We start from the raw sequence: 13,717 nt of genomic DNA on the forward strand, positions 1-13,717 counted from the left end.
CCACTCCTGGAGCTTTGAAAAGGCAGCAGCATAGCAAGTGAAGAGCCAATGCAAAAAACCAGCTGTGGCTTTTACAACAGGGATTAAAAATTGCAATGGAAAACAAGAGTAAAAACAGGAAGTTTCTTTGTCTGGCTTTCAGGAAAGGAAGCCGAACTGCAGAATAGCATCTCCTTAGATTTTCTCACGCTGAAGGGAGATCTGCCAATAGGTAACGCCGAACTCTACATCACTCCAGGACAGAATTGGGGGTGGTAGAGGAAAGTGGGGGGTTCTTGCTGATGGCCGGTGGCTCTTAGGAGTACATGGTGAGCTGCAGCCACTGTACCAAAAAAAAAGGAGAAAGAGAGAGACTTTTCACTTTCCAGATCCTCTCCAAGTTTCTAGTCCTCATGTTTTGCTCCTCCCTGTTCCTTCTTTCCTCTTTGCATCCCTCTATTACAGGGGTCGCCAAACTTGGCAACTTTAAGACTTGTGGGCTTCAACTCCCAGAATTCCCCAGCCAGCCATGTGCCAATGGCATAAAAACGTTCTCATTTATTTACTTATTAAATTTCTGTGCCATCCATCTCCTCTACAAGATGACTCTGGGAGAAAGAAAAAAGAAAGAAAGAAAGAGAGAGAGAGAGAGAGAGAGAGAGAGAAAGGAAAAAAGAGAGAAAGGAAAAAAGAAAGAAAAAGTGAAAGAAAGTAGAAAAGAGAAAGAAAGAAAGAGAGAGAGAGAAGTAGAAGAAGGAAGGAAGGAAAGAAAGAAGAAAGAAAGAAAAAGAAAGTGAAAGAAAGAAAAGAAAGGAAAAGGAAGGAAGGAAGGAAGGAAGGAAGGAAGGAAGGAAGGAAGGAAGGAAGGAAGGAAGGGACACCCCTGGTCTAAATTATGCAAAGAAAGAGGTGGGGTGGGAAGTGGGGAGGGCATAATCCTACTTCCTGGAGCCCTTCCCTTCAAAATTGCCTCTGACATCTCCTGACCCATTTTGGTACTTGCTGAAAACTCTTATGCAATGCACACTGCAGCTCGAACCGAGCGAGAGCCAAGGCTCTTTCTCACCTCCTTCAGAGTCACACGGATTTGCCCGCTGCCATCTCGGTCCAAAGATTTGAAGGCACCTAAAAGAAGAAAGCTTGTGTTGGGAAATTGCCAGCTAGGCTGGAAGAGGGAGAGGGGATCAAGAGCGGGCTTAGCCTTGAGTCCTTGCGTAGCCGCAAGAGGCACGAACATGACCGCTCCCATTAGATCCAGGAAGCCTTATCTGGTCATTCCCAGGGGAAGGAGAGGTGTTTGGGAAGATTCTTGTAATATAGGCAGAGAACAATAAAGCTGCTTGCATTACCTATTTATAAGTGGCTCTGTTTGCTTGCGCCTGACACCCAGGGACGAATCGGGCAGAGTAGCAGAAGGGAGGCACATCCTCTGCCCCTCTTCAGAGGTGTGGCACTCTGACTTCCATAATCCCCTGCCTACCACCAAAGCCCACCCTGGTTGGAGATTCAGGGTGCTGAAGTATAGCAACCAAGATAGGCCAGAATAACAGAGTTGGAAGGGACCTTGGAGGTCTTCTAGTCCAACCCCCTGCTGAAGCAGGAGACCCTATCCCATTCCGGATAAATGAGTGTCCAGTCTGTTCTTAAAAACTTCCGGTGATGGAGCAGGCCACAACTTCTGGAGGCAAATCGTTCCACTGGTTAATTGTTCTAATTATCAGGAAATTTCTCTTTAGTTCCAGGTTGCTTCTCTCTCTGATTAGCTGCCATCGATTGCTTCTTATTCTGCTTTCAGGTGCCTTGGAGAGTAGGCTGACCCCCTCTTCACTGTGGAAGCCCCTCAAATACCAGAATACTGCTATCATGCCATTCCTAGGCCTTCAGATCTGGTTATAGCACAGAGTTTAGGAGCTAATAGGAGGCTTTGACTCATGATGTTGGATTCTTAAAACTTAGAACACAGAACAATAGAGTTGGAAGGGACCTTGGAGGTCATCTAATCCAACCCCCTCCTCAATACCCAATATCATTTCAGACAAATGGCTGTCCAATCTCTTCTTTAAAATCTCCAGTGTTGGAGCACCCACAACTTCTGAAGACAAGCCAGTCCGCTGGTTAATTATTCTCACAATTAAATAAATTTCTCCTTAATTCCAGGTTGCTTCTCTCCTTGATTACTTTCCATCCGTTGCTTCTTCTCCTGCCTTCTGGGGCTTTGGAGAATAGCTTGACCCCCAGTTCTTTGGGGCAGCCCTTTAAATATTGGAGGAAGCAGAGACCGCAGCTGGGGGAGAAGCTGTCCCAGTGGCATCTGAGCTAGGGTCCCCTTTGGCCCCACGGAGGAAGAGAAGAAGGGACGCAGCAAGGGCGCCAACAGCTGTCCCCGCCACTTACGGAACATGGCATCCAGGCGCACCAGACAGCTGATGAAGTTGTCGAAATCCATGTTCCCGCTCTCGTCTGAGTACCTGCGCACAATCATGGCGTAGAGCTGTTCGTTGAGATGAAAGCCTGGAGAAAAATGGGGGTTGGGTAGAGAGAAGGAAGCATAAGAAGCTGGAATGTATTTATAGATAGCCCTCGACTTTAACAGATTAACAGAGTTGGAAGGGACCTTGCAGGTCATCTAGTCCAACCCCCCATCCAAGCAGGAGACCCTACACCATTTATGACAGATGGCAGTCAAATCTCTTCTTGAAAGCCTCCAGGGATGATTTATGACCATAATTGAGCCCAAAATTTCTGTTGGTAAGTGAGACATTTGTTCAGTGAGCTTTGCTCCATTTTACGATCTTTCTGGCCACAGTTGTTAAGTGAATCCCCGCAATTGTTCAGTTAGTAACATGGACGTTAAGTGAATCTGGCTTCCCCTTTGACTTTGCTTGTCAGTAGGTCGCAAAAGGGGATCCTGTGACCCAGGGACACGTCCGTCATAAATAGGAGCCAGTTGTCCAGCGTCCGAATTTGGATCACGTGGCCATGAATGGATGCTGCAATGGTCATAAGTGTGAAAGTCCCAAGTCTCTTTTTTTTTTCAGCACTGTTTTAACTTCAAACGGTCACTAAATGAACTGTTGTAAGTTTAGGACTATGTGCTATCTTGAAGTTTTGGTTTTCTGGACTGGGGCATTGAGTCAGCCGTTAAAAAATTAAAACCTACTCATGAAACAGCTGTTTTTTCTTTTTCTTTTTCAATTTGTACAGTCACTTGTCTGAGATGGTCTAGGCAGGGGGCTGGACTAGAAGACCTCCAAGATCCCTTTCAACTCTGGTATTCTATTCTGTTCTGTCCCTGTTCTATTCTATTCTATTTCTATTTCTATTCTCTATATTTTATAATTCTGTATTCCATTTTCTATATTCTTCTCTATTCTCTCCTCCCCTCCCTTCCCTTCCCCTCCCCTCCCCTCCCCTCCCCTCTCCTATTCTATTCTTCTATTCTATTTTAATTTTAAGGATCAGAACGGGGGCCTTGGAAGAATTGGCACCTGGTTCTGATCCCGCTGCTCACCTGCGGCCTCAAAAGCTCCTGGCAGTTCTCTGCTGCCAATGGTGCCGGATCGGTCAGCATCGTATTGCTTGTAGATGCACTGAGGGCGAGAAGGGAAGAGGAGATGCAGGTCAGCTCCTGGCCAGCGAGACCCAAGGGCCAGACCCCGGCTGCTTCCTAAGAAGGGGAAGCAAATTCGCTACCTGCCACTTCTTGACGTTGGTCCAGAGATACTTGAATTCCTCAAAGCCCAGCTTGCCTGTGGTGTCACTCTGGAGGGAGCATCATCAAGGAAAACCTGAAGGATGCAGAGGGCCTAGGACAATTTTTTGGACCAGGAAAATGTTCTCCAGATACAAGGATCCTGCCCCACAGCACAGCCATGGTGGCTGGGAACAAAAGAGTTGTAAACAGGGACCAGGCGTCAGGCTAGAAACCGGGAGATGGTGAGTTCTAGTCCTGCCTTAGGGGTGAAAGCTGGGTGGGTAACTTTGGGACAATCACAAGGAGGCCATGAGTTCTAGTCATGCCTTAGCCAAGAAACTTGACTGGGTAATTTTGGGTCAATCACCAGGAGGCTGGGAGTTCTAGTGTCACCTCAGGCATGAAAGCCAGCTAGGTGACTTTGAGCCAATCCCTCCTTTTCAATCCATCTCACCTCACAGGGTTGTAGTTATGGAGAAAACAGAAGGAGGAAGGAATATTAAATATGTTCACCGCCTTGAGTTATTTATAAAAATAATAAAGGTGGGATTAAAAACTCAGCACGAATGGGTGTGCCAGGTTGGAGAAAGGTGAGTCAAAGACCAGCCGAGACCCAGAACTCTAGAAAATCAAGGGGAAGAGGAAAGGGTTTTTTTTTGTGGGGGGGGGGGAGGGCAGGAGGTAGGAGAAGGTGGGCTCCTGGGCACCAGGACCAGCATTTGAGAATCAACTTCCTTGTGGGGGTCAGCTTGCCCACATTTCACCCCTTCAGAGGGTCCCTCCTACCTTAGATTTTTAAAATTTATTTATTTAAGAATTTCTATGGCCACCCAGCTCACTCTCAGTGACTCCAGATGGCTTATGAAGATTAAAAAACATATAAAAACCAATAAAAAGTGATAATCCCCCCAACTCCCTGTTTTGTTTCTTTTGCAGGAAAAACAACAAGGGAAATGAGGAAGAGAAGGGAATCAGAAAGGGAAGGAGAGAGATCGGGGGGGGTGTCTCCCCAACCCACTGGCCCAGCCTCTTTAAGAAGCCCCCTCCCCCAGCACCGGGCCAACTGCAAAAGGTTACATCCATCACAGCCACCATGGAACGACAGGTGTCAATCCCAAACCCATCGGTCTTCAAATCCGGATCTGAAAAAGAGAGAAAATTTGGCTGAGACTTGTGAGCTTCTTCTCTCAGCGGTACCCCCGCTTGGGAGAGGAAGAATTGATTGGGATCTGGGGAGCAACCATGATTTGCCTTCTTGGGGGGCTTGAGTATTTTCCCCCCTGGTCCTTGCACCTGTAGACAGGGAGGGGGTCTGCAGTAGAAGAGAGTATTTGTAGCTCAGGGTTGAACTGTGGGGTCCTTGGTGCTCTCTGAGCTTGGTGGTTTCCATGTAGACATTTCTTGACCCAACTAGGTAACATTATCAATGCTAGAAGGGAGAGGAGGAGGAGGAGGAGGAGGAGGAGGAGGAGGAGGAGGAGGAGGAGGAGGAGGAGGAGGAGGAGGAAAGGGTGGGAGGAGGACTGTAGGATCCTGGGTGCTGTCTGAGCTTGGTAGTTTCTTTGCAGACATTTCATGACCCAACTAGGTAACATTATCAATGCTAGAAGGGAGAGGAGGAGGAGAGCTATGGGATTCTTGGTGTTCTCTGAAGTTGGATACTTTCTTGCAGACATTTCATCATCCAACTAGGTAACATCATCAATGTTACAGGGGAGTGAAGTTTGCAAAGAGGAGGAGCTTGCTGCTCTCCGAGCTTGATCGTTTTCTGCAGCACTGATGATGTTACCTAGTTTGGTAATGAAATGTCTGCTTTCATTCTCAGAACTGAAACTCCTGATGTAGAACTTTTTTGGGGGGGGATATAGGTGACAAAACCCCCCCCAGCTCTGAGTCTCTGGGGAGTCCCTAAAAAGGAGGTTTTCTACTTACGTCTAGTCACTACTTTGTTCAGGATGTTCATCAGCTCCGTTGCGCTTACTTCCATGTCCTACAAAAAGAGAAGGCTGGCTTAGAAGGAGCAGGGTCTTCTAAAGGGGAGGGGTCTCCAACCTTGGCCACTTTAAGACTTGTGGACTTCAACTCCCAGAGTTCCTCAGCCAGCTTTGTTCTGTTCCAAAGGGGAGGGGTCAGAATAGGTGATTGTGGCCACCATTTTGACTTTTTTGACTTTTCCCCCAGCACACCATGATCAGGAGAGCAAGGGCCTTTATTTTTTTAGCTTTTTTTGAAGCCACAGATCCGAGTTATGGGTTGAGCAGCCTAACAAAAGGATGTCAATGTGGGATCTTCTATGATTCAAAGCAGGTAGATCCAAGAAGGAAAAAAAAATTATTTAGATTTCAATACATCCCACTTTCTTTGCTTTTTTGGGAAATATCCGAGAACAACTTTTTAGGGGACCTTTTGAATTGTGACTTTTGCTGTATGTTCCAGATAGTCCTTGACTTATGAGCCACAATAGAGCCCCCAGTTTCCATTGCTAAGCCCCCCCCCTTATACTCACATCTCCGGCCAGTTGGGTGAAGAGTCTTCGGAACTGCCGGACTTCCTCGCTCTCGTTGGCTTCGATGTTGGAAAAATGGCTACGAGGGGGCTGGAGAAGAAGAAAGGATGCGAGAGACCCCCATTAAAAGAGGAGGACAGGAAACCCCAAATAAGCTGCAATGGGTCAGGCAGGGCAGGCTCTGAGCTCGGGTGTTTTCCTGCAGACATCTTGTTGCCGAGCTAGGTAATGACATCCGTGCCTGGGGGAGTGAAGGTTTAAATATAGTAGCTTGCCCTGCCAGTCTTGGCTGGGAAGTGGGTGTTCTCCCTTGAGAGTTTGCTGAATAAAATATATATTTTTTCTTCTCAGATTGTTCAACTGGATGTTGCTTGCTGGGGTGATGAGAGGCAGCAGAGTTTGCAGCTGCATAGAAGAGACCCTCCCTCATTTATTGGGTTCACTGGGAGGAAGGGGAAGGGGAAGAAAGGAAAAGGAAAAGGAAAAGGAAAAGAAATGGAGGGAGGAAAGAGAAGGAAGGAAGGAAGGAAGGAAGGAAGGAAGGAAGGAAGGAAGGAAGGAAGGAAGGAAGGAAGGAAGGAAGGAGCCAAGTCAAATAAAGACAGAGCCCTTCAACAAGGTGAGAAGAGCTGGAGGGGCTTACCGGAGGCTCTGGGTTATACTGGGCTGCTGCTTCACTGGCAGGTAGGAAGGCATGAAAAATAAAGAGAGAAATTCAGAGAAATCTCCTTTCTCATTTGTAGACAAACAGGCTATGCAGAATGGCTACAACCCCCCTTCCATCCAACAAAGCTATTCAGAGCTGAATTGCAAGCTCCTCTTGCACCCCCAGAACAAAAGCAATTGGGCCTTGTGCTTTACACACACAGAATATATGCAGCTGCCTTAACATGAAAAGTTTCTTGCAATTGTTGCATCCAGACACACAGTTTACTGATATCACTAATTTATTCTACTAACAATTCAGGCCATGCTTTAAGGCACTGGCCTCTCCCTCCCATTTCCTTTTCTCTTTGCAATAACCCTGCGAGGCAGAATTGGAACAAACAAAGCAGTGAGTTCATGGTTATCCCACAAGTGCTTGAAAACCAAAGATCTCTGCATAATATTATTTATTTATATATTATTCTTCCCAGAGTCTCCAAATCCAGGACCAGATGCTTAGCTCTGAGGTAACAGGTGTGTCCGTGTAATGGGAAAACACACTATTATAAGACATACACACCAACTTTGCTTTTAAAAACCTGAACAGAGCTTTAGTGTCAAAGAAATGGCCAAGAACCAGAGGAATCAGTCAGCCCCCCTGTACAAGAAGCTCCCTGCTCAATCTGTGGAGGGATGCATTGTGGACGGACGATTTGCATAAAAGGCAGTAGGAAAATTCTAGGTGTTGATTCAGCAGGGCGTTTGTGTGTGTTTTGTGAGAACACACAAACACACAGGCCTTGTCTGTTTCTCCCTCTTGGCTACCTGTCTGCTGGCAGGCGGATGATCTGCTGGAGTTAAAACCACAGGCGGGCATCCCAGTCATGGCCGAAGCTGGTAAGTTAACTACGGTTAATGAAAAGGGTTGATGTAGGAAGGCATCAGGCTAGGTGCCAGGAGGCTGGGAGTTCTAGTCCCACCTTAGGCATGAAAACCGCCTGGGTGACTTTGGGCCAAACACCAGGTGACAGTGAGTTCTAGTTCCACCTCAGCCATGAAAGCTGAGTGGGTGACTTTGGGCCAATCACCAGGAGACAGTGAGTTCTAGTTCTGCATTAGGCATGAAAGCCAGCTGGGAGACTTTGGGCCAGTTCCTCTCTCTCAGCCCACCCCGTGGAAAGGACAGCAGGAGGAAGGAGTGTCATGTATATTCGCCACCCTGAGTTACTTATAAATAATAAAGGAGGGATTAAAATCAAATACATAAATAAATATTGCATGGAAAACCCTGGGAGGGTGCAATGGTTGGGCGCTCAAAAAGAGATTTTGCTCCCCAAACCCCATCTTCCCACTATTTTCAATAACGGAGGGTGAAATACATCCATGCAGAAATTTTCTTTGAAAATAGAAAGGGAAGGGAAGAAGAAAAACAAGTTTCTCTAACTCAGCATTTCTCAGTCTTGGCCACTTTAAACTGGGCGGACTTCACTGGCTGAGGAATTCTGGGAGTTGAAGTCCACCCGTCTTAAAATGACAGAGGAAATATTGCTCTACAGTAACTGATCCAGCAATCATAAGATAGGCCCAGACCACTTCCTGCTGCAGCAGGTCTTGCAGGAAATTAGGGGGAACAGGCGCTCAGGAAACATGGCTGTCCTGCAGAAAAGTGTCTTCTTCTGCCAGAAACTCCCTGCATTCCTCTCTGTTGCCGTCTGTTCAAGCCCCAAAAGCAGAAGGAAATTCCACCCCTCCAGATTGCTCCTTTTAGTACCAATCTGTTCTCTTTTCCCCGCCATCTTTCGTGCAACTGGGGATTTCAGTCATCCAGAAAGGCTGACCTGAATTTCAACTCAGCATTCTTGCTTGCTGGATTGGCGGCTGTGTCGTGGCAAGGCTAACAAACCGGTTTGGCCATAAACAAAACCCCAGCAGAAATTTCTCGTAACGGGGAGCGCCCAGGGCGTCCCATTCCAGTAGACCCAGATGCAAAAAAAAAAAAAAAAAAAAGGAAGCACCTTTGCATAATTTACTCAGCTTTGTTCCTAACCTTGTTTCCTGAGAGGCACCCAAGTCAAAAGCGGAAGGGGTGAAAATAAAGGGGGAGTGTGATTTAAGGGGCAGGGAAGGGGTGTGCCAGGTGACAATCAAGGGGGCTGCAAGGTGATGGGTGGAGGGGAGGGCAGGGAGTTTGCAAAGTGACCTAGGTGGTGGGCAAGGGGTCTGCAAACTCAAACTCCAAACCCATCATCCTGGTTCTTCACCTCATCTTAAACCACAGTTAATTCCAAATGGAGAGAACAGGATTGGAGATCTGGTGACTCATAATTTACTTTCCTTTGTCAGGGGAAAAACCAGATGATGAGCATAGCTGCATGCAGGGCCCCCAAACGTTACTGTGCTAGAAGGGGGTCCCCATTATTTTCCCCTTACATCTTCCCACAAAAGATTAAATTAAGGTGCGGGTCGATACAGGTAAGCCTCCACTTCTGGTACAGAAATCAGTTCATGTGTGAATCTGACTGGGATGTAGCTTTCTCGATCTCAGCTCTCTCGCATGTTGAGATACACAGAGCTGGGCGCTTAAAGGGGAGAATTAAAGATGCTCAATATTTGGCACAAAGAACCTGAAATGCAATGTCTCATAAAGCAAGTTCCTAGACCATAAGGTTTTTTTTTTTTTTGAGCTAAGCCTCCATGTTTGCTACACCTCTATGTAGCATGTCACTGAAAGGAAAGTGGCAACAATGATTTAGGAAACTTCCCTTCTTGGAGGTGTGGAAAGTACTTCAAACTCACCAAATGCAACCAGGAAAATAGCCATTTCCAAACCCTTAGCATTCTAACATAAAATACAATACCAAACATTTCCCTATTCCTGTACATCTCCCAGAGCCTCTCTGTGAGTGAGATGGATAGTCTCCAAAAACCAAGATGAATTAAGTATAAAAATTTAGAAAGCTAGCATACTCACCTGATGGCACTGATGACTCCGCCCAGAAATTTCATGGCTCCTCCTCCTTGGCCGCCCCCACCCCCTCCGCCCCCACCTAAAAATCCTCCAATGACATTTCCAATATTGATATTTCCGCCGCCGCCTCCGCCACCACCTCCGCCGCCTCCGAGGAAGTTTTTTACAAGGAACATTTTCAGGAAGTGCTAAGAAATGGGACTTAATGCAGGGGACCTGTTGAGAGAGAGAGGGAGGGAGGGAGGGAGGGAGGGAGGGAGGGAGGGAGGAAGAAAGAGAGAGAGGGAGGGACAGAGGGAGAGGGAGAGGGAGAGAGAGAGAGAGAGAGAGAGAGAGAGAGAGAAAGAAAGAAAGAAAGAAAGAAAGAAAGAAAGAAAGAAAGAAAGAAAGAAAGATAAGAAAGAAAGAAAGAAAGAGGAAGAGAGGGAGGGAAAGAAAGAAAGAGAGAGAGAGAGAGAGAGAGGGAGAGAGAGAGGGAGGGAGGGAGAGAAGATACTGTAAATGATCGTAAGTTTTAATATGATGCAATACTCCTGAAGTTTCTGCCCAATTACTTTGTATTTTAATTCAGTCTAGTTACTTATTTGCATGTTGAAGAAAAGAAAAACAGAAAACAATACGCAAAGCAAAACTGGGAACGGTTTTTAAAAAAGAAATAGAAAATATGGTGTCTTCAGAGTAAACGTCTCATTTGGAAACAGAAGGCCACAAGAGTTAGTGTGTGTGGCAAGACCTTCAGCTCATAAATTTTATAAATAAATAATATTTATCCAAAAAAGAAAACGCCAGAAAGAAAAGAGCAGGAAAGTTATGGCTACACAGGGTCCCCTATTAAAAAGAGGAAAGCTTTTAAAATGTTTCAGATCTTTAATATTTTGATGATTCATGACTAAAAATTCTTCTTGTTTCTGATGAAAAAAATGAGTCAATGGAGGAAGTGACCCACAACTCACGAAAGGCTCTGTAGTCCAAAGAGTTAAACAGAAAAAAACAAATCCTCAAAGTTGCCAAAATTGAGAAAAACTGCTTTGAGGTGTAAAAGCTACACAGGAATTATTACTCAGTTGCCACAATGAATCCGTCTCTCTCCTTTAATGCATCAGATGCAAATTCTCACTTTTAATTCCTGGATACACTTTCAGGAAAGTAGCTCAAACTAGTTACAATGAAACCGCCTGCATTTAGGAGGAAAAGACTGGCTTCACACGTCAATCACTCGCGGTCTTGGACTTATAGCGACCGTTCAAAGTTACGGCGAACCTCCCCTAAAGATACTCACACCCCGGATTTGAAGTTCTGACAGCTGCCTATCTCTGCTGACCGCCCTGTAAACTGCATTTCGGGCACTCGAAAACTGGCCCACATTTTATACTAGAGAGTTGGAAGGGACCTTGGAGGTCTTCTAGTCCAACCCCCTGCTTAGGCAGGAAACCCTTGATCAGGGGTCTCCAAACTTGGCAACTTTAAGACTTGTGGACTTCAACCCCCAGAATTCCTCAGCCAGCAAAGCCAGCCAGCCATTTTACGTCCTGTGGTCATGTGACCAAATTTACAATGTTTTGAATGAAGACCAGCCTTTACTTCCCATTTCCAGGAAAAACACTTCGTGAACAAGCTGTTTACTTAACGACTGTGAGTTTCACTTTACAACTGCTGCAAAAAAGATGGCAAAATCGGCCAGGATCCTGTGACAAATCACTTAACGACCAGCACCATTTATTCATTCATTCATTCAATAATCCTTATCTAGAATCAATTTACGGCCGTAATGGCAGGCTCAATAACGGTTGTAAATTGAGGACTACCCATATAGGGTACAAAACCAACTGGTCAGCATCAAATGGATTAGACTGAGATTTTTTCTTCTTTTACTAGCAGAGGGAAAGATTTGTTCAAGTCTAGCTCATCCTAATGATATAGTATGGATTTCTGGAGTGAGTAAGGTTAGACTAGATGATCTCTCGGATCCTTTCCAGCTCAGCTGGTGCCCTTCAGGTATATTCCCCAGCCAGTTTCCTCCCCTTGGGAAGACTGGACTCTACTCACCAGGCTCTCTGCCAAGAAATGAGGGCCCCCATTCCCCCATGAGACTCAGTTTCCCCTCCTAGCCCCTTATCCTGGATCCCAGATCCCCCAGTCTGCTAAAGATCCATCAGATGGGTGGGGCAGGGAAAGATCACTCCCTTCAGATAAAAGAACCATTCCCTTCAGATACTAAACAAATAAACCTGTCATGCAGCTCGATTTGCAAGCCAGGGCTTACTCATAGTTTACTCAGTCCACATAGTTCCCTGGGTTTGCAGGTTGCATTCAAGCATGGAGTACCTGCACCGCCTGGTTTGCACAAGAGACTACAGAAAAAGACAGCTGGTTGACTTGAGAGTTGTTTAGTGGGCAATACAAACTCAGTAATTAGGATCACTCAAGAAGCAACACAGCAATAAACCAGTGTTTGTCAACCTTGGCTAGCTGGGGAATTCTGGGAGTTGAAGTCTACCCATCTTAAAGCCGCCAAGGTTGACAAACACGGAAATAAAGAGAATTTCACACTAGCTCACCAACCTGTTAAGACACGAAAAAGATTGTGAATTTCAACACCATTTCAAACCAAACCTTTATTATGCACCAAAAGCATAACATATAGTGTGTCAACTTTCCAAGTTGTGGACTTCAACTCCCAGAATTCCCCAGGGAGACTTCCATTCCCAGAAGTCCCCTTGTTGACTGGGGAATTCTGGGAGGTGAAGTCCACAGCTTTGAAACTTGGCAAGGTTGAAGGAGATTGGGAAGGTAGCCCAAGCAAGCAATCCTATCTCAGAACGGCAATGCACAAACTCCGCCAGGAGTGCAGCGGATCACGCTCATGACTCTCGGGGTTCCTGCGGGGATTCCCAATGGGGGTCACCCACTTTGGCCTCGATGGGGCTGCCTGCCATTTGCCATAGGCATCTTCTCTCCACCAACCTCTGTGTAGATCTAAGCAAGGACCATGGGGGATCCCTTGGAAGATGTTGAACTACGACACCTATCACTCCTGTCCACTGGCTGTGGCTGATGGGAGTTGGGGGTCCAAGGAAATGAAAGACTGTTAGGGGGAACCCCGTGTGTATCTAAGCAAGGACCATGGTGGACTACAAAACTCATCACTCCTGGCTGCGGCTGATGGGAGTGGGAGAGTCCGAAGAAATGAAGGCGTTTAGTTAAGGGGAGTGGAATCTAAACGGGCTTCCCGGCCTGGTACTCTTCAGTTCGCCTGGCTGGGCCTGATGGGACCCGAAGTCCAACAGCGGTGCGAGGCCCCCGGCTGCTCTCTGCGCCCCCAAATAAGGCGACGCGAGAGATCGGGAGAAGAGCGGAAGGCGGCCCAGGAGATCCCAAGAGCAAGAGGAATCTAACCAGGAGGGATCGAGGGAGATCCCTTCTGGTAGGGCGCAGGAGAAGCGATCCACCATTGATCCCGGGGAGCGGGAAGGCCAGGCCAGAGGCGGCCCGGGCAGGAAGCCGATCTCCTCCCGCGGTCCGGCGAGGGGATCCCAGGAAGCCAGCGGGATCCAGCGCAGAGGAAAGAAGACCCGCGAGCCCCCCAACTCCCGGCCAGCCTCCCCCCAGCCCCACTCCCGCTTACCTTGGCCGCCAAGGGCTGCTCGGGGCAAGTGGTCCGGCGGGCGGTGGATCTCCTGCGGGATCTACCACGCCCGGACTACTCACTGCAGCGGATCAGGCGGGGAGCCCGCGGGGTCCTAGCGCCTCCCGGTCCGCCTGCCGGAGCTTTGGCAAGCGGGCGCCCTCCAGAGGCTCTCCGCGCCTCGTTGCTGGGGGTGTCGGGGGGGCTCGGAGCAGCCCTTGGCCGAAGGCGTCGCTTGAATGGCTGCATTCCTTTCGGCCTGGAGATGGGGGGGACCCGAGAGCAGCAGGCGAGTGTTTG

At 47.4% G+C, this 13,717-nt stretch overlaps 1 protein-coding gene across 1 annotated transcript; it reads right to left on the bottom strand.

Annotated features, from left to right (window-relative positions):
* Window positions 1-43: 43 nt before the first annotated feature.
* CAPNS1 (calpain small subunit 1) lies at window positions 44-13,500 on the bottom strand. Its single transcript, XM_070949386.1, has 11 exons — window positions 13,418-13,500; window positions 9,796-10,008; window positions 6,823-6,856; window positions 6,180-6,269; window positions 5,606-5,663; window positions 4,751-4,815; window positions 3,673-3,741; window positions 3,491-3,569; window positions 2,374-2,490; window positions 1,046-1,104; window positions 44-322 (listed from the first exon to the last, which is right to left on the bottom strand). Exons 2-11 carry the CDS (start codon window positions 9,966-9,968, stop codon window positions 296-298), a joined length of 771 nt encoding a protein of 256 aa, XP_070805487.1. The 5' UTR covers window positions 9,969-10,008; window positions 13,418-13,500; the 3' UTR covers window positions 44-295.
* Window positions 13,501-13,717: the final 217 nt, after the last annotated feature.

The sequence above is a fragment of the Pituophis catenifer genome, unplaced genomic scaffold, assembly GCF_029215685.1.
Source record: "Pituophis catenifer annectens isolate HBS135680 unplaced genomic scaffold, rPitCat1.0.hap2 SCAF_9, whole genome shotgun sequence".
NCBI lineage: Eukaryota > Metazoa > Chordata > Lepidosauria > Squamata > Colubridae > Pituophis > Pituophis catenifer.